Source organism: Bubalus kerabau, chromosome 5 (assembly GCF_029407905.1).
Source record: "Bubalus kerabau isolate K-KA32 ecotype Philippines breed swamp buffalo chromosome 5, PCC_UOA_SB_1v2, whole genome shotgun sequence".
NCBI classification, from domain to species: Eukaryota; Metazoa; Chordata; class Mammalia; order Artiodactyla; family Bovidae; genus Bubalus; species Bubalus kerabau.
The window spans coordinates 32,350,024-32,370,766 of NC_073628.1; the positions used below are offsets into that span (position 1 = coordinate 32,350,024).

At 39.1% G+C, this 20,743-nt stretch overlaps 1 protein-coding gene and 1 pseudogene across 1 annotated transcript in view; both read left to right on the forward strand.

Annotated features, from left to right (window-relative positions):
- The window catches only part of LUZP2 (leucine zipper protein 2), a 270,546-nt gene that overhangs the window by 212,487 nt on the left and 37,316 nt on the right, over positions 1-20,743 (forward strand). Inside the window, exon 6 of the mRNA XM_055581381.1 lies at positions 6,778-6,945. Coding sequence (XP_055437356.1) covers positions 6,778-6,945 — 168 coding nt within the window. The remainder of the gene's footprint in view (positions 1-6,777; positions 6,946-20,743) is intronic.
- Positions 10,521-16,777, forward strand: LOC129654343 (ATP synthase mitochondrial F1 complex assembly factor 1-like; annotated as a pseudogene).

The window sequence follows — 20,743 nt, forward strand, 5'->3', positions numbered from 1 at the left end:
GGAGGGTAACAATATACAGTCTTGTCCTACTCCTGGCTCAGTTTTGAACCAGTCTATTGTTCCATGTCCAGTTCTAACTGTTGCTTCTTGACCTGCATACAGGTTTCTCAGGAGGCAGGTAAGATGGTCTAGTATTCCCATCTCTTTAAGAATTTTCCACAGTTTGCTGAGATCCACAAAATCAAAGGCTTTAGTGTAATCAATGAAGCAGAAGTAGATGTTTTTGTAGAATTCCCTTGCTTTCTCCATGATCCAACCAGTGTTAGCAATTTGATGTCTGGTTACTCTGCCTCTTTGAAACCCAGCTTGTATATATGGAAGTTTTTAGTTCACGTACTTCTGAAGCCTAGGTTGACAGATTTTGAGCATTACCTTGCTAGAATGTGAAATGAGAGCAGTTGTATGGTATTTTAAACATTATTTGGCATTGCCCTTTTTGGGGATTAGAATGAAAACTCTCATGGTCACTGTGGAGTTTTCCAAATTTGCTGATATATTGAGTACAGCACTTTACAGCAACATCATTTAGGCTTTTAAATAGCTCAGCTGGTATTCCATCACCTCAACTAACTTTGTTTGCAGTAATGCTTCCTAAGGTCCACTTGACTTCACATTCTAGGATGTCTGGCTCTAGGTGAGTGATCACACCATCATGGGTACCTGGATCATGAATACTTTTTGTTTAGTTCTTCTTTGTATTCTTGCCACCTCTTCTTAATCTCTTCTGCTTCTGTTAGGTCCTTGCTGTTTCTGTCCTCCTTCATGCCCATCCTTGCATGAAATGTTCCCTTGATATATCCAGTTTTCTTGAAGGGACCTCTAGTCTTTCCCATTCTATTGTTTTCCTCTTTTTTTTTTTTTTTTTTGCATTGTTCACTTAAGAAGTCCTTATCTCTCCTTGCTATTCTCTGGAACTCTGCATTCAGTTGAATACATCTTTCCCTTTCTCCCTTGCCTTTCTTTTTTCTTCTTTCCTCAGCTATTTGTATAGCATCCTCAGACAACAACTTTGCCTTCTTGTATTACAGCCTCCTTTACAATGTTATGGACCTCCATGAACAATATGAAAAGGCAAAAAGATATGATACTGGAAGATGAGCCCCCCAGGTCAAAGGTGTCCAATATGCTACTGGGAAAGTTGTTGTTGTTCAGTCTCAAAGTCTTGTCCAACTCTTTGCAACTCCATGAATTGTAGCACACCAGGCTTCCCTGTCCTTCATCATCTTCCAGAGTTTGCTCAAACTCATGTCCACTCATTCAGTCAGTGATGCCATGCAACCATCTTATCCTCTGTTGCCCCATTCTCCTTCTGCCCTCAATCTTTCCCATAATCAGGGTCTTTGCCAGTGAGTCAGCTCTTGCATCTGGTAGCCAAAGGACTGGAGGTTCAGCTCCAGCATTAGCCCTTCCAATGAATTTTCAGGGTTGATTTCCTTTATGATGGACTGGTTTGATTTCCTTGCTGTCCAAGGGACTCTCAAGAGTCTTCTCCAGCACCACAGTTCAAAAGTATCAATTCCTCTGCACTCAGCCTTGTTTACAGTCCAACTCTCAGATCTGTACATGATTACTGGAAAAACCATAGTTTTGACTATATGGACCTTTGTCGGCAAAGTGATATCTCTGCTTTGTAATATGCTATCTAGTTTGGTCATAGCTTTTCTTCCAAGGAGCAAATATCTTTTAATTTTGTAGCTGCAGTTACCATCCACAGTGATTTTTGAGCCCAAGAAAATAAAATCTGTCACTGTTTCCACTTTTTCCCAATCTGTTTGCCAGGAAGTGATAGGACTGGATGTCATGATCTTAGATTTTTGAATGCTGAGTTTTAAACCAGCTTTTTCACTCTCCTCATTCATCCTCATCAAGAGGCTCTTTAGTTCCTTTTTGTTTTTTGCCCTAAGAGTGAGGTTGTTGATATTTCTTCTGACAATCTTGATTCCAGCTTGTGAGTCATCTAGCCCAGCATTTTGCATGCTATACTCTTCATATTGGGGAAAAACAGAGGGCAATTACTGATAGCTCTAGAAAGAACAAAGAGGCTGGGACGAAGCAGAAACAATGTTCAGTTGTGGATGTGTCTGGTGGTGAAAGTAAAGTCTGACGCTGTAAAGAACAATATTGTATAGGAACATGGAATGTTAGGTCCATGAATCAAGATAAATTGCATGAGATGAAGCAGGAAATGGCAAGATTAAACATTGACATTTTAGGAATCAGTGAACTAAAATGGATGGGAATGACTGAATTTAATTCATATGACCATTTTATCTACTACTGTGGGAAAGAGTTCCGTAGAAAAAGTGGAGTAGCCTTCATAGTAAACAGAAGAGTCCAAAATGCAGTACGTGGTTGCAATCTCAAAAACGACCAAATCAGTTCATCTCCAAGGTAAACCATTCAACACCACAGTAACCCAAGTCTAAACCCCAGCCACTGATACTGAAGAAGCTGAAGTTACCAGTTCTATGAAAACCTATGAGACCTTCTAGAGCTAACTCCCCCCAAAAATGTCCTTTTCATCATAGGGGATTGGAATGCAAATGTAGGAAGTCAAGAGATACCTGGAGTAACAGGCTAAGTTTGGCCTTGGGGTACAAAATCAAGCAAGGCTAAGACTAACAGTTCTGTCAAGAGAACACACTGGTCATAGCAAACACCTTTTCCCAACACTGAAATAGAAATAGATAAAACAATAAACATATTAACAATAACATAATTTGCACTGATGACAAGGGCTGCAAAAGATGTAATTTAAGAACCTATGTGATAAAGACTTTGAGATAGAAGTGTGCTTTGATAGAGTAATCAGTGATTATGTTTCATAGAAGATAATATGTGAGCTGAAGCATACATTTTAAGTAGAAGTTTCCTATGTAGTTATTTGGAAAGAGAGTTCTTCAGGCAAAGAAAACAGCAAGTATAAAGTTCCTAGATGAGAATGAACTTGAAACGTTTGATGGACTATAAACAAAGGACATTGTGACAAGCAGGCTATCCTTAAAGACTTTGCATTTTATTATCAGGTGGCAGAGGAAATGAGAAATGTGGTTTGGTGTGGGAAGAAGATCAAGGGCAAAAATAAGGCTGAATCTCAGAGGGGATATGTTGTAAGATCTAGGGCAAAGTATACTTTGTATAAGTCACATTATATTTCATTAGGTGACATCCTGTTCCAGTGAACTTCAAAGTGAACAGTGGCCTTACCTGCAATTTTAAAACAGACTAAAGCTAGCAGTATAAATGAAAACATAATGACGCTGTGGTGTAAAATCATTGTCTTGGCCTTGCTCATGGATGGGCCAAGCCAAACCTGAGTAGTGTCAATTACAGGCTTTATTTAGTTAGAGGGACTAACTGGAAAGATGTGAGCTTTTTTTTTTTTTTTTTTTTGATAGAAAGATGAACAAATTAGGGAAGCATTGTTCACAGAAATCTGTGGTCTCTGGCAGGAAAAATCTACAGTGTAATGAAGGAGTGAATCCAGAATCTAATATAGGAGGCCAATTCACAAGCTTGTGATCCAAAAAAAGAGAGGAAGTAAAAAACTATGAGATTAAGAATAGGTTGAAACATAAGAGGAAAGATAGCTTACTGCAATGGCTATGAAAGGTGAGGAGCTGGAGGTTACATCTGTGTATTGTTGATTCTGCTCTCCGAGGTGACCCTGAAAATGTCAGGAGGCCTGGATGAGCAGATAAGATGATTTCACCCACATTCAAATGTATCGATTGCTCCACTGGGAATTTTGTCTTGCCTAAAGAATGTTTACTTAAAATGAAGTATTAGCTTGATGCCATTCATTGTTTACTTTTGGCATCTGAGTTTACCTGTTGCTCAGGAATTTGTCTATTATGTCAACATATACATATATATTTTGTGCCTGTCGTAGATCTAACTTTTATATATATATACTGTGTTGAGAGGAGCCATGATATGAATGCAGTGAATCAAATAACTATCAAATAACTTCCTGCATTATCTGAACATTGAAAAATCTACATTTCAAAGCTATGTTAACTTTGAGTCCTGGCCAAGACCTGCCTGACATCGTCACATTAGTTCTCTTTCCATTATCTAACTATATTATGAGAAACAGAAAACATACTCAAATTGTTCAGTGGAACCTGGAACATCTCACTCCAGAGAACAGCATCCACACTTATTATGCAGTAATAGAAGGTTAGGGCCATCCAAGATTATAACAAAGACTCAATAGGAAGGATAATCTGGATCATTACTTCATTTCTTTTATTGAGATAGCTTCTTTCCCTGACAAAAGAGAAATAACATTTTCAACTAGGTATTTATCTTTAAAAAAATTTTGTGTGTCCTTTCTCATGTGTCAGGGATTGTGTTAGGTGTTAGCTATACAGTTCTGAACAAAACAGACAAGTTATACATATATATATAAACAAATTAAAATTAGTGATAAAATATATAAAGAAAACAAACATAATCAGCCATAGCAGGCATCTAGCTACTCAGCAAATAAAAGGGACCATTTTGAATATAAGTTTATTATTCAACTTTACTCCCCCCATCCAGTTAACAAAGCCCCTCCATCCTGTTTCTTATCAGACTTTTATTTTCCTCTTATCAGAAGTTTATGAAATGTGACAGGGCAAGGTTAATGTGAGGGAAATACATGTATGTCCTGTTTCTTATATATTTCCAGTTGCTGTTCTTACTGTTGCCTTTTTTAAAAATCTCGTGATATGACCAAAAAGAAAGATTTCTTAAATTGCTATTGTAGCAACATACACTCTCATCTTAAAGATAAATCTTATACCACATATTAGTAGGAAACAGAAAACGTTGGGAAAAATCAAAGCCATAGTCACTCTCAAGAAATTGACCCCAGGGGCTGTATAGGAGACAGTAAGTAGGAAGGGATGCTATCTGTAGATATATTCCTGACATCATATACAAAAGGCAGTAGTTTTGTTGGGAGTATACTACTGTGACAGGAGAAGACAACAGACTTTTCTGCTTCACTGATTCATTGATCCATTGGATCCAATGATCCAAACATGGAACTACACAAAGAGGGTAAACGCCAATTGTGCCGGTTTGTCCAGGGATATGACTCCAGCAACTATTCTCTTTTCTCCTTCTCTCTTGCCCCAGAGGCCACATTTCATATCTTGAAGTGGATATTTATATGTTATTGTCTTACTAGGGTCTATATGCTTGCCCCCAGTTACCCCTGTGTTACCATGAGATTTCCTCAAGGTTGTGTCTCTCTCTTTATTTTGGTACCTGGGGATGTCTTTGTCATTGGGACTCAACTTTACATCATTTTAAAACCTTATAAGCAATTTAAAATACTTTTAGCAGTGGGATCTGGAGGTTGGATGGTAGTTGGGGATGGTTGTCTCTATATAGTTCACTCTACCTTGGAATGTAAACCTAAAGAAAAAGTAGTTCTGCAATAAATGCTGGAAAGGGTGTGGAGAGAAAGGAAGCCTCCTACACTGTTAGTGGGAATGTAAATTGGTACAAACACTATGGAGAACAGTATGGAGTTTCCTTAAAAACTAAACCTAGAACTACCATGTGACCCAGCAATCCCACTCCTAGGCATATATCCTGAGAAAACCATAATTCAAAAAGATGCATGCACCCTAGTGTTCATTGCAGCACTGCTTAACAATAGCCAAGACATGGAAGCATCCTAAATGTCCATCAATAAAGGAATGGATCAAGAAGATGTGGTACATATATACAGCAAAATACTACTAAGTCATAAAAAAAGTGAAATAATGCCATTTTCAGCAACATGGATGGACCTCGAGATTATCATGCTAAGTGAAGGAAATCAGACAGAGGAATACAAATATCATAAGATACAACTTGTGAAATATAAAAATGATACAAATAAACTTATTTTATAGATAGAAATAGACCTCACAGGCTTAGAAATTATGATTACCTAACCTAAGGGGAAAGGTGGAGTAAATTAGGACTTTGAAATGAGCATATACACACTGCTGTTATATGAACGAGATAACTAATAAGACCCTACTATATAGCACTGAGAATTCTACTCAATATACTGTAATAACCTATATGGGAAAATAATTTGAAAATGAAGGGGTATATGTATAACTGAATCACTTTGTTGTACACCTAAAAGTAACACAACATTGTAAACCAAAATATATTCCAATACAAAATAAAAATTTAAAAAGAAGAAAACAGTCTAGAACCTGGAATTTTGTTACATTCATAGTAAAACAGAAATAATAATGCCAGTTTCACAGATGTTTGATTAGCACTTACAATCACATCTGAATAACTCCTACTACTTAACAGGACCCATTGAAATAAGAGTTTTAGCATTAATTGAGTGAAGATACAGGCTGATTTGAGAAACACAGAAAAAGCCTGCATCACAAGGGGAGTGATTTGTAATAAAGGAGGTTTATGATAAAGATGGCAGATGCTAAAAGAATCCAATTTAGAGTGACTCTAAAGTATATTTCCTTGCCAGCAAGGTATCATGATTGAAATCATGTCAATTCAAGGGGGGGAAATGTCAGCTATGTCTTTGAATTTCAGTGATCAAAAGATATCATGAAACACATTAGTTCCTAAAAAACCGACTGAGTGTGCATTCCATGGCATGTTATCATGGAATTTATGTTGGGCAATTATGTATTAAAACTAAGATGCACTTGGGGACTGAGTATAGGCTAGGAGGAAAGGGGGAATCTAGTCAGGTGAACGATGACCAGAAGCACATGTAAAAATTGTAATCTCTTGTTTTTATAGGAGTCACAGCTGAAAGCAATGAAAGAGACTGTGCAACTCTGCCTCTCAACTGTTTTCCGCGATCAGCATCCTCTCCATTTGAACCCCTTCAGGCCATATCGAACTCAGTTATCAGTCCCAACCATGATATCTGACGCCAGGACTGCATATGTAAGCACAACAGCCAAGGTACTTTCTTGACTTCGATCTGTATTATCATCAAAGTGAATCCAAGTAAGATAGCAAATTCATTGAAAAATCAGGATGTAAACGGGAGATAGTAACCCAGTTTGTAAAGTCTTCATAGTCACTTGGAGAATGTCGGAAAACAAATTTTCTTTATAAGAGAACAAGGTGTTTCTTAGGCAGAATTATTATTATCATAATTATTTTACAATATTATAAGAAAATATCTTGTATTATATTCCAGTTTTCACCAGGGGTTTATTATGGAAAATACTTTCTTCTAGGGTATAACCACCATCTTTACAAAAGTGGATACATTTTTCAGAAATTAAGCCTGTAGTTCTCAACACTGTAACTGTACATTAGAATCACTTGGGATAGTTATTTTTTTTTAAAAAAAAGTCTTAATACTTGGGACTCACCTCAGACAAATTCTTCCTGGTTTGGCTCCAGTCATCATTAGGTTTTAAGAGCTCCCTAGGGGATTAGGAGGGCTTCCCTGTGGCTCCGTGGTAAAGAATCCACCTGTCAATACAGGAGACATGGGTTCCAACCCTGGGTTAGGACGATCCCCTGGAGAAGGAAATAGAGAATAGAAACCCACTCCAGTATGCTTGCCTGGAAAATCCCATGGACAGAGGAGCCTGGTGGCCTGCAGTCCATGGGGTTGCAAAAGAGTTGGATGCGACTTAGCAACTTAAACAATAACACCTTAAGCAAATCCCTGCCATCACTCTACTTTATACAGGACAAAAGAGGGCATTTCAGTTCCGCTTTTGTTTCAGTCATCAGAACCTTCAGTTTGCAAGCTCTACTTTTAAATAAATATTGACAATCTGAAATTGTTATTAAAGAAAGGAGTTTAGTTTCAGGCAGTATATTTGAAGGTGCAATTCTTTTATCACTTGCCTCAGGATCACTTGCTGTTGAAATAAATGTTATAGAGAGGAGTCCAACTTCTAAAGCAAATCCGTGGTGGGCTAGAGGACGGTGGGCAAAAAAACCCTGAGGACCACTGTTACAAATACCTACCAATACAGGACTGGGGGTGTGGCCAATCTGTAGATGAGGGAAATGCTATTTTCAGGATGAAGAGTCAAAATTAAGTAAAACAAAATAAATCTACCATTCTGTTTTTCTCCTGTAACGGGTTGATTTCTCAAAAACAGGTTAATCTGTGTAACCTCCTTTTTCTGTTAAAATCATTTGAAACAAGCATTTCCATTTTATATTATCTTCTTTGTTTTTATTATGTAATGAAGGATCTCAAAAAATTTAGGCCAATATTTTTCATCTTTACATCTCTCTGATCCTCGTTTGAAAACAGTGTTTTGTTTTGTTTTGTTTTTTAATTCAACCAAACTCAGGGAAGAAAGTTGCATACTAATATATTTTTATGTTTAAAAAAAATCCTGGTAAATTTATTGAAACAGATTATTGGTTAAGTGTACAGCTACCTTATACAATCTCTACCACCTATCATAAAGCCACATACTCCCTCCACTTCAGGTTAGTTTAAGGGAGAAGCAAAGATTCAACTGTATTAAGTTCAGTGACTTTGGGCAAAGAGGCTTTGTGATTTTATGGGCATACGACACTTGTCTCCAACGTAAAGTATATTTATTAGGCTCATTATTAAAACTGGGCTCTTTATGACCCTGAATATATGGAAGAAATTACTGATTGTTACTTTAATTGACTTATTAATTGTTACTTTAACTGACTTATTAATAAATATGTATCCTGTCATTGAAATAAATGATAAATATATATTATTATTTCTCTAGGTTTATCACAGGAAAACACAGGAAGCATTTAGATGCATGTAGTTTAGAAAATGCTTATTTAAAAAAAAAATAATAACATATCTAATTATTTAAGATAAAGTTCAATAAATCTAAGTTGATATACCATAGAGCATTCAGTTTTACAAATTAGCATTAAAAGCCTCTCTGGCATGTCTCTTTTGCTTATATTATTTATCTTTTCAAATATGGTGGCAATTGTATTTTATGTACATGTGTGTGTGCTTTGTTCACTTAAGAAGCTCCTATTCTTTGGAACTCTACATTCAGATGTGTATATCTTTCCTTTTCTCCTTTGTCTTTCGCTTCTTAGTCACTCAGTCATGTCCAACTCTTTGTGACCCATTGAACTGTAGCCTGCCAAGCTCCTCAGTCCATGGGATTCTCCAGGCAGCAATACTGAGTGGGTTGCCATGCCCTCCTCCAGGGGATCTTCCAGACCCAGGAACTGAACCCACATTTCCTGTGTCTCCGGTATTGCAGGCAGAGTCTTTACCTGCTGAGTCACTGGGGAAGCTCTATTTATGTATTCTTGAGATTTGAATCTCTGTGCAGGCACATCACAGATAATATTTGAAAATCCTGAATAATAAAATGTGATATGCGGTGTATGTAAGAGAAGTAAACTTTTCAGTCATGGAACAATTTTTATCCAAAATGTAACTTTTAAATGAGGACCTCAAACTACTAAGTCCTTGGAGTTGGCTAATTATAGTTTGGGGGCTTCCCTATTGGCTCAGTTGTAAAGAATCTGCCTGCAATGTTGGAGATCCAGGTTCGATCCCTGGGTCAGGAAAATCCCCTGGAGAAGGAAATGGCAACCCACTCCTGTATTTTGGCCTGGAGAATTTCATTGCCAGAGGAACCTGGCAGGCTACAGTTCATGATCACAAAAAGTCAGACACGACTGAGGGATTAACACACAATTATAGTCTCAGTGATATTATGTGCCTGAGAAGGAGCTGTGAGACCATCATATCACTTAACCTCTCTGTGCCTCAGTTTCCTCAGTCCCTATCTCAGGTCATTGTTGTGACATGAGCATTACAAATCATAATTTTTCTTAATTTCCTTGATACACATGATATCAATACAGTTCAGTCGCTCAGTCGTGTCTGACCTTTTGCAACCCCATGGACTGCAGCATGCTAGGCTTCCCTGTCCATCACCAACTCCTGGAGCTTACTAAAACTCATGTCCATCAAGTCAGTGATGCCATCCAACCATCTCATCCTCTGTCGTCCCCTTCTCCTGCTTCAATCTTTCCCAGCATTAGGGTCTTTTCCAATGAGTCAGTTCTTCGCATCAGGTGGCCAAAGTATTGGAGTTTTAGCTTCAGCATCAGTCCTTCCAATGAATATTCAGGACTGATTTCAGTTAGGATTGACTGGTTGGATCTCCTTGCAGTCCAAGCAGCTCTCAAGAGTCTCATCCAACACCGCAGTTCAAAAGCATCAATTCTTCAGTGCTCAGCTTTCTTTCTACTATTATATCCATACATGACTACAGGAAAAACCATAGCTTTGACTAGTGCAACAAGAGACCAACCCAGACTTGCCTGTGAGTGTCCAGGAGTCTCCAGCGGAGGTGTGGGTCTGCAGTGGCCTGCTGCATGGTCGGGGGCACTGAGTGCAGCAATGCGTGCATGGGACCTTTTGAAGGATATCACCATTATCTTCATTACCTCTACTATAGTTTGGCCTCAGGTCAAACAACAGGGAGGGAACACAGTCCTGCCCATCAACAGAAAATTGAATTAAAGATTTAGTAAGCATGGCCCTGCCTATCAACAAGACCCAGTTTCCCCCTTGGTCAGTCTCCCCATCAGCCTTGTCTAACTCAATGAACCTATGAGCCATGCCATGTAGGGCCACCCAAGACAGATGAGTCATGGTGGGGAGTTCTGACAAAACGTGGTCCACTGGAGAAAAGAATGGGAAACCACTTCAGTACTCTTGCACTGAGAAACCCGTGAAGAGTATGAAAAGGCAAAAAGATAGGACATTGAAAGGTGAACTCCCTAGGTTGGTAGGTGCCCAATATGATACTGGAAATCATTGGAGAAATAACTCCAAAAAAATGAAGAGACACAAAAACAGCACCCAGTTGTGAATGCGACTGAGATGGAAGTAAAGTCTGATGCTGTAAAGAGCAATATTGCATAGGAACCTGGAATGTTAGGTCCATGATTCAAGGCAAATTCAGTTCAGTCACTCAGTCGTGTCCGACTCTTTTTGACCCCATGAATTACAGCACGCCAGGACTCCCTGTCCATCACCAACTCCCGGAGTTCACCCAGACTCACGTCCATCGAGTCAGTGATGCCATCCAGCCATCTCATCCTCTGTCGTCCCCTTCTCCTCCTGCCACCAATCCCTCCCAGCATCACAGTCTTTTCCAATGAGTCAACTCTTCGCACGAGGTGGCCAAAGTACTGGAGTTTCAGCCTTAGCATCATTCCTTCCAAAGAAATCCCAGGGCTGATCTCCTTCAGAATGGACTGGTTGGATCTCCTTGCAGTCCAAGGGACTCTCAAGAGTCTTCTCCAACACCACAGTTCAAAAGCATCAATTCTTCAGCGTTCAGCCTTCTTCACAGTCCAACTCTCACATCCATACATGACCACTGGAAAAACCATAGCCTTGACTAGATGAACCTTTGTTGGCAAAGTAATGTCTCTGCTTTTAAATATGCTATCTAGCTTGGTCATAACTTTCCTTCCAAGGAGCAAGCGTCTTTTAATTTTATGGCTGCAGTCACCATCTGTAGTGATTTTGGAGCCCCCCAAAATAAAGTCTGACACTGTTTCCACTGTTTCCCCATCTATTTCCCATGAAGTGATGGGACCGGATGCCATGATCTTCATTTTCTGAATGTTGAGCTTTAAGCCAACTTTTTCACTCTCATCTTTTACTTTCATCAAGAGGCTTTTTAGTTCCTCCTCACTTTCTGCCATAAGGGTGGTGTCATCTGCATATCTGAGGTTATTGATATTTCTCCTGGCCATCTTGATTCCAAGATGGAATTCCTTGATTCTTGTGCTTCTTCCAGCCCAGCGTTTCTCACGATGTACTCTGCATATAAATTAAATAAGCAGGGTGACAATATACAAGGAGCCTTGATATACTCCTTTTCCTATTTAGAACCAGTCTGTTGTTCCATATCCAGTTCTAAATGTTGCTTCCTGACCTGTATACAAATTTCTCAAGAGGCAGGTCAGGTGGTCTGGTATTCCCATCTCTTGAAGAATTTTCCACAGTTTTTGCGATCCACACAGTCAAAGGCTTTGGCATAGTCAATAAAGCAGAAATAGATGTTTTTCTGGAACTCTCGTGCTTTTTCCATGATCCAGCGGATGTTGGCAATTTGATCTCTGGTTCCTCTGCCTTTTCTAAAAGCAGCTTAAACATCAGGAAGTTCACGGTTCACGTACTGCTGAAGCCTGGCTTGGAGAATTTTGAGCATTACTTTACTAGCATGTGAGATGAGTGCGATTGTGTGGTAGTTTGAGCATTCTTTGGCATTGCTTTTCTTTGGGATTTGAATGAAAACTGACCTTTTCCATTCCTGTGGCCACTGCTGAGTTTTCCAAATTTGCTGGCATATTGAGTGCAGTACTTTCACAGCATCATCTTTCAGAATTTGAAACAGCTCAACTGGAATTCCCTCACCTCCACTAGCTTTGTTCATAGGGATGCTTTCTAAGGCCCACTTGACTTCACATTCCAGGAAGTGGTCAAACAGGAAATTGCACAGCGTTAGGAATCAGCGAACTAAAATGGAATGGACTGGTTGAATTTAACTCAGATGACCATTATATCTACTACTGTGGGCAGGAATCCCTTAGAAGAAATGGAGTAGCCATCATAGTCAACAAAAGAGTCTGAAATGCAGTACTTTGGTGCAATCTCAAAAACGACGGAATGATCTCTGTCCATTTCTGAGGCAAACCAATCAATATCATGGTAATCCAAGTCTATGCCCCAACCAGTAATGCTGAAGAAGTTTAAGCTGAATGGTTCTGTGAAGACCTACAAGACCTTCTAGAACCCACAACCAAAAAAGATGTCCTTTTCATTACAGGGGACTGGAATGCAAAAGTAGGAAGCCAAGAGATACCTGGAGTAACAGGCAAATTTGGCCTTGGAGTACAAAATGAAACAGGCAAAGGCTAATACAGTTTTGCTAAGAGAACGCACTGCTTATAGCAAACACCCTCTTCCAAAAACACAAGAGAAGGCTCTACACATGGGACATCACCAGATAGTCAATACCAAAATCGGATTGATTATATTCTCTGCAGCCAAAGATGAAGAAACTCTATACAGTCAGCAAAATCAAGACTGGGAGCTGACTATGGCTCGGATCATGAACTCCTTATTGTCAAATTCAGACTTAAATTTAAGAAAGTAGGGAAAACCACAAGATCATTCAGGTATGACCTAAATCAAATCCCTTATGATTATACATGTGATATATGGCTGTTCTAATCTACATTCTTAAAAAATCTTTGTCTCTTCTTTGAAAAGTGTATTTGAATGGTTTTTCCTGAAATCTGTGAAACAAATCAAAGTAAGCAATTTTTAACGTACATCTGGAAAAAAAGCAAAATCATCCCCAAAATGTCATTTTATTTTTATTTTTTCCAGAAGATTAGATAATGCAGACAGTTTTTTATTGCATCATGTATGTGGGTATATATGTGTATACATGAATCCAATAGACATATGCACTTCACATAAAAATTATATATTCACTGTGGATTTTAAAAGCTGCAGATTTCATTAATTGAGTACAATATTATGAGAATTTACTGATGAAAGACTAAAAAATAATTTACATGTTGGTACTTTTTTTAAATTCTGGAGCATGCTGCTACATAGTCATTTAGACCCACAGCTTAAGTTTCTGCTTAGGAAACAATCAGGTTTTAAAATGGTGAATACTCAAGCAGTCTCCTGGAGATGGCTCATACATACCTATAAAAGCTGGCTACACAAATTTTCAGAGATTGTACTAGTTATTAAACACTTACTGCTGCTGCTGCTAAATCACTTCAGTCGTGTCCAACTCTGTGCGACCCCAGAGAGGGCAGCCCACCAGGCTTCCCCGTCCCTGGGATTCTCCAGGCAAGAACACTGGAGTGTGTTGCCATTTCCTTCTCCAATGCATGAAAGTGAAAAGTGAAAGTGAAAGTGAAGTCGTGTCCGACTCTAGCGACCCCATGCACTGCAGCCTACCAGGCTCCTCTGTCCATGGGATTTTCCAGGCAAAAGTACTGGAGTGGGGTGCCATTGCCTTCTCCAAAACACTTACTATTAAATATTAATTATATACATTTACAATAAGTAAATTATACTAAAAGTAAATGTCAGTATCAAAACTACTATATCATGCTGATATCTCTAAAGATACTGTAAATATATTTTTCTAAGACGTTCTAATTTTGAAATTTTGATCAACTAACCCCTTAGATTAGATTATGCTCCCATAGGTATAAAATGAAGACAATAACAGCACAACCTTATCAAATTGTTGTAAAGATTAAGAAAATTAACATAGAGCATTTAGTATATGTAATAGTGTCTCATACTGGAAACAGTCAATATATGTTCAAAATAAGTATTATTAATATATGTGGAAATGAAGATAATACTTGGAGATTTGGGGCAGGATATTAATTTAAACAAAAACTACCTACAATTGCACTCATCTCACATGCTAGTAATGCTCAAAATTCTCCAAGCCAGGCTTCAGCAATATGTGAACTGTGAACTTCCTGATGTTCAAGCTGGTTTTAGAAAAGGTAGAGGAACCAGAGATCAAATTGCCAACATCTGCTGGATCATGGAAAAAGCATGAGAGTTCCAGAAAAACATCTATTTCTGCTTTATTGACTATGCCAAAGCCTTTGACTGTGTGGATCACAATAAACTGTGGAAAATTCTTCAAGAGATGGGAATACCAGACCACCTGATCTGCCTCTTGAGAAATTTGTATGCAGGTCAGGAAGCAACAGTTAGAACTGGACATGGAACAACAGACTGGTTCCAAATAGGAAAAGGAGTTCGTCAAGGCTGTATATTGTCACCCTGTTTATTTAACTTATATGCAGAGTACATCATGAGAAACGCTGGACTGGAAGAAGCACAAGCTGGAATCAAGATTGCCAGGAGAAATATCAATAACCTCAGATATGCAGATGACACCACCCTTATGGCAGAAAGTGAAGAGGAATTAAAAAGCCTCTTGATGAAAGTGAAAGATGAGAGTGAAAAAGTTGGCTTAAAGCTCAACATTCAGAAAACAAAGATCATGGCATCTGGTCCCATCACTTCATGGGAAATAGATGGGGAAACAGTGGAAACAGTGGCTGACTTTATTTTTCTGGGCTCCAAAATCACTACAGATGGTGACTGCAGCCATGAAATTAAAAGACGCTTGCTCCTTGGAAGGAAAGTTATGACCAACCTAGATAGCATATTTAAAAGCATAGACATTACTTTGCCAACAAAGGTTCGTCTAGTCAAGGCTATGGTTTTTCCAGTGGTCATGTATGGATGTGAGAGTTGGACTGTGAAGAAGGCTGAGCGCCGAAGAATTGATGCTTTTGAACTGTGATGTTGGAGAAGACTCTTGAGAGTCCCTTGGACTTCAAGGAGATCCAACCAGTCCATTCTGAAGGAGATCAGCCCTGGGATTTCTTTGGAAGGAATGATGCTGAAGGTGAAACTCCAGTACTTTGGCCACCTCATGCAAAGAGTTGACTCATTGGAAAAGACTGTGATGCTGGGAGGGATTGAGGGTAGGAGGAGAAGGGGATGACAGAGGATGAGATGGCTGGATGGCATCACTGACTCAATGGACGTGAGTCTGGATGAACTCCGGGAGTTGGTGATGGACATGGAGGCCTGGCGTGCTGCGATTCATGGGGTCGTAAAGAGTCGGACACGACTGAGCGAGTGATCTGACCTAGTTTAACTGTGCAGACATAAGAACACATTCAAACAAGTACAGCTACAATTTTTTAGCATAAAAGTATGGATGAGGGAGGAGGTGGGAACGGCCGTGGCTGCCGAGGTGACAGCCCGGCCATTCTGCACGGGGCCGGCTCTAGGGCAGCCTGTGCGCAGTTTTCAGCAGCGCCCTGGGCCTGGGGCTCCTGTCAGCGTCGCAGTGATCCTGGTGCGCCGCAGCTCCGGCAGGCCCACCAGGGGCACCATTGGCAGCGGGGTTGGAAAAGTGCTCGAGGCCAACCCCTTCTATATCACTACTGCAAAAAGATCCAGCAGTTGTGCAGGTCTGACTCAGCTGCTTTTGAGTCCTGACGAGAGAAGCGCAGTGAGTTTAGCAGGCAGCCAGTGGGGCACTCCAAGCAAGGGGACTTGATCACATGTGTGGCACAGAAGACACTGGGGAAACAGCCTGTGGGCCGAGGATTCACTAAGGACTAGACTCTCAGTTCAATCTTCAACATTGAGATGATGAAAGACAAAACTGCCGAAGAAATAAAACAGATTTGGCAGCAGTATTTTGCAGCAAAAGATAATAGTTTACGCAGTTATTCCTAAATAAAAGTTTGATTTGATTTGGAACCAGGCTTAGTCCTGTCCAACATTTCTGTGTGGCCTACCAAGAAGGGAAGGTTATGAGTTTTTTGTCTGGCAAGGGACAGGTACTGAACTCCACTTCACTGCACTTATAAATATTCAGATCCCAGGGGAAGCTGCGGCCAGTCAGCTGATTCTATATCATTACCCTGAACTTAAGGAAGAAAATGGTATAGTGCTAATGACAGCAGAAATGGATTCCACATTTCTGAATGATGCTGAGGCACAGAGCATGGCCAACCAAGTTCAGCTCTTCTATGCAGGGGGCTCTTCTATGCCACTGATCGAGAAGAGACCTACAGGTTAGTGGGTATCTTTAACTTCAGACCCAATGAGTTCAAATGTCTGTCACCGCACAGTTTGGAGCAAAGCTGACTTGGAGCCGAACTGAAATGTTCTCAGAACCAGGATAAGACTTAGGGCTGTCAAGCTGGCTTGTAGAATTTTCTGCTCAGCCCTGGATGGTCCTGAGCCTACCCACCCCTTGAACTCTCTGAGGCTCAGTATCTATAATAAGTCATCTCTAAGGAGTTGCCCTCTGTGCTTATTGCAAGAAGTAACATGGAGGTGAGCCCTGTTAGTGGTTTTCAGGAACAAAGATACCCAAACATTCTGATAACTATCTCCCAGCATGCTTTAAAGGTCCTTTTCAAGTGTTTGAGATCACATCCAGAGACAATCAAGGAGCCGCAAGATGGTTGACTTGATCTTATGCACTGTAGGTGTATATTTGTTCTCTGGCCATTTTGACTGTGCAGCTCCCAATAATTAGTTCCTCACCTTTATAAACTGTGACAGGGTAGTAAGCTTGAAGACCTGCTGTAGTTAGATGTGGTCTTTGCATACTCTTCCCACTTGGCTGGCCAAAGGCATAACCCAGGTATCCTGTTAGACTCGATAACAACCACATATTGCCATCAGGATTAAGATTCTATCTAGATGCTCCAAGAATTGCTGTTAGTGTAGCTGGTTTGGAGTAGCAGTAGAATTGAGGTATGTTAAATGCACAGGTACAGTGCCTGCTGCCTGCATATTTTTAAACCATAGTTTGTGACACCTGATTTTTTGCCTGTTGGAAGCTTTGTATTCGGAGGGGCTGAATTGTTGCAGTATAAAGAAATCAACTATTTTGTAAAGAGAGGATCAATCCAGATTTGCTTTTTGTTTTTCAAACAACTCTAAACCTTGCCAGTATTATATTAATAGAAAAGGTAGGCAGAAGCAAATGCACCCTATTGTGTGTGGGGGAAATGTAGCAATAAAATAAAGTCTGGCTTATTAAAAAAAAAAGTATGGATGAATCCTCACAATACATTTAATGTCAGCAATCACAATAGTAAATGTCATAAAGAAAGGAAACTATCATAAGACAGCAGAAGAAGCAATTCAGAAAACAGTATAGATAAGAAAATGATGAAATTATGTTATGAAAGCTCATTATTTCATTCCCATCCCAGGGAGTCACCATCTTCTATCTTTGTTTTTCTTTCCATGCAATTCAAAGTCAACTTTAGCTGCAGTTGACATTGGTAAAGGTCACAGCTGTGGCATCAACTTAATTGGACAAGGATGATTTGTTAAGTTTTTTTCCAGTTTGGTAGAAATGCCAAAGTCATTTTAGGGCAACAGGCAAACAGTAGCCCTATTCAGGAGCTTAAAGGCATCCAAGTGAAAATTGCATTCTGCTTGGTGCCTGGAGGTTTAAAGCAAGGTGGATTTGTTTTCCCTGTTTTTTTCCTGCCAAAAATCTGTTGCAAAGTAATTTCTAAGAACTCGCAAAGAAGTGCACCTGGAATTACCATAGACAAAGGGTCTCAAACTAGACTGCATTTTTTAATCATTGGGAGCTTTGCTCACACCTGATGCCAATATTTTCAATTCTATTGGACCCCAGTAGAAGCGCAGGGTAGTTCTGGAGATTATTCAAAGCTTCTAGATTATTCATGTTTACAGCCAAGGTTGAGAGGTATTAAAATCTTTACTGTTAGGAATAGGAAAAGACTCTCCCAGGTAGCTCACTTGTAAAGAATCCACTTGCCAATGCAGGAGACACAAGTTCAATCCCTGGAGGAGGAAATGGCAACCTACTCCAGTGTTCTTGCCTGGAAAATCTCATGGACAGAGGAGCCTGGCAGGCTACAGTCCTTGGGGTCGCAAAGAGTCAGGCACGATTTAAAAACTAAACAACACAGTGGAGAAGTAAGCTTGTCCTTTCCCCCCACTTTGCTGCTTCTAGAAGAGATTTGCCAACTAGCCCAAAGGTTTTCACTTTTAGAAAGATCTGTTTTTCTACCAGCTCTCTGTCCTTAGCTAACCATTTAGTTACCTGTAATACCAAGCAGCTGCTCATGTTCTTTCCATGCTACAGAAATATGTTTTATATCTTTGTATGCCCAGGGTTATTGTGAGAATAAAAATGAAACCATGAGTCTAAAATATTTGCATAAAATACTACAACTAAGGAATTTTGTTTGGGTTTCATTTTTGGTCTTAGGAAATCATAATTGCTTTTTTAATTACTTCCCAGTAGATGTGGCATATTTGTGGCAAGGAAATTAAGTTTAAATTATATAATGTTTTACATGTTACTGTATGAACATATATATTACATATGCACATAAATATTTTAAACTAACACTATAAATTATAAGACATATGTTTAATATCAGTTCAGTTCAGTTGCTCAGTCATGTCCAACTCTTTGCGACCCCATGAACCGCAGCACGCCAGGCCTCCCTGTCCATCATCAACTCCTGGAGTCCACCCAAACCCATGTCCAATGAGTCGGTGATGCCATCCAACCATCTCATCCTCTGTCGTCCCCTTCTCCTCCTACCCTCAATCTTTCCCAGCATCAGGGTCTTTTCCAGTGAGTCAGCTCTTCTCATCAAGTGGCCAAAGTATTGTTTAATATGGTAAAGATAAAAATGGAAACAACAAAGGCCCTTTAATGCTTTCTTCTTATTACTGGTGTGCATATTTGTACCCTGAAATGGTCTGAAACCAAATTCTCATTTATTCTTCATCCTTGGTACATGTATGCTGTGATAAAATATTACATAGAGAAATTGATTATTTGGATATCTCTATGAACTTATTTTAAAGACATGTTAGCTCCATAAGAATATAATTCATTTAATCCTTCTGAAATTAAAATAGGAACAAGACATTTTTGTTAGAAATGTTAATATACATAAGTCTAGGAAAGCATACTGATATTCAGAGAAAATGCTACTGAATATCTTTTATGTAAAGAATGACCACCAGTTTGCATTTTCCTTTCTTTTCTTTTATAATTGAGATTTTATTGTTTGTACACATTTCTTAATGTATGAACTGAAATTTTAAAAGGCATGTACTTATAATTTCTTTTAAACAGTTATTGCAGTGACTTTCCAGCCTGACATTTGGAAGCAAATTTTTCTTAAGAGTATATCAAGTACGAATATCTTCAAATTTTGATAAACTATTACATCATAAGTCTCACCAATTAACAGTTTAATATCATATATACTACAGATTCAAATTTTCAGTCTTTCACAGCACAATAACAAAGTTACTAGGGAAATTAGACTACTGCCACCAAGGATGTTATAGAGAACATGTCATTCTGACAAGAGCCACAATCAAAGAGTGATTTTCTGTAGGAAACAACTATACTAAAAAAAAATGAGAATAGAAGTAATGTAAATATTCAAGGTATAGTCAATGCACAACTGTAAGTACAAACTGTCATTTAGTGTGCTAAGTATTATAGGATATAAAAGCTACTGCCCTACCTATGGATATTTAACACTCAAGACTATCAAAACCTCCCATATTTAACATGTTGCTCTTTTCTGGTTGTACCAAAACCAAAAACCACCACCAATGGCAACCAGCAAATGAGTTAACCTCTTAAAAATGAAGCATTTACACTAAAAAAAAAAAAAAAAAAAAATGTGATGAGGTGAGATTTCCTCCTTCTTAAAAATGTTTCTAGAGCTACTAAAAAAAAAAAAAAGGTTGTATTTACAAAATAATTGATGAAAATATTCACTTGGATTGTACTTAGAAGGGAGATGGGAACCAGTGATTATATGTGGTAAGTACATGTAGGCTTGGTTGCTTTAGTTGTGTCCAAATCTTGGTGACCATATGGACTGTAGCCTGCCAGACTCCTCTTATCCATGGGATTCTCCAGGCAAGAATACTGTAGTGGTTTGCCGTGCCCTTCTCCGTGGGGTCTTCCAGACCCACAAATCAAACCCAGGTCTCCTGTGTCTCTGGAATTACAGGTGTATTCTTTACCCAGTGAGATCCTTGGGAAGCCCCACACGATATTAATCAGACTTGGCCTTTTCTACCTACTTCATCAGATACTGGACTCTCCTTTTTAGTTTCTCT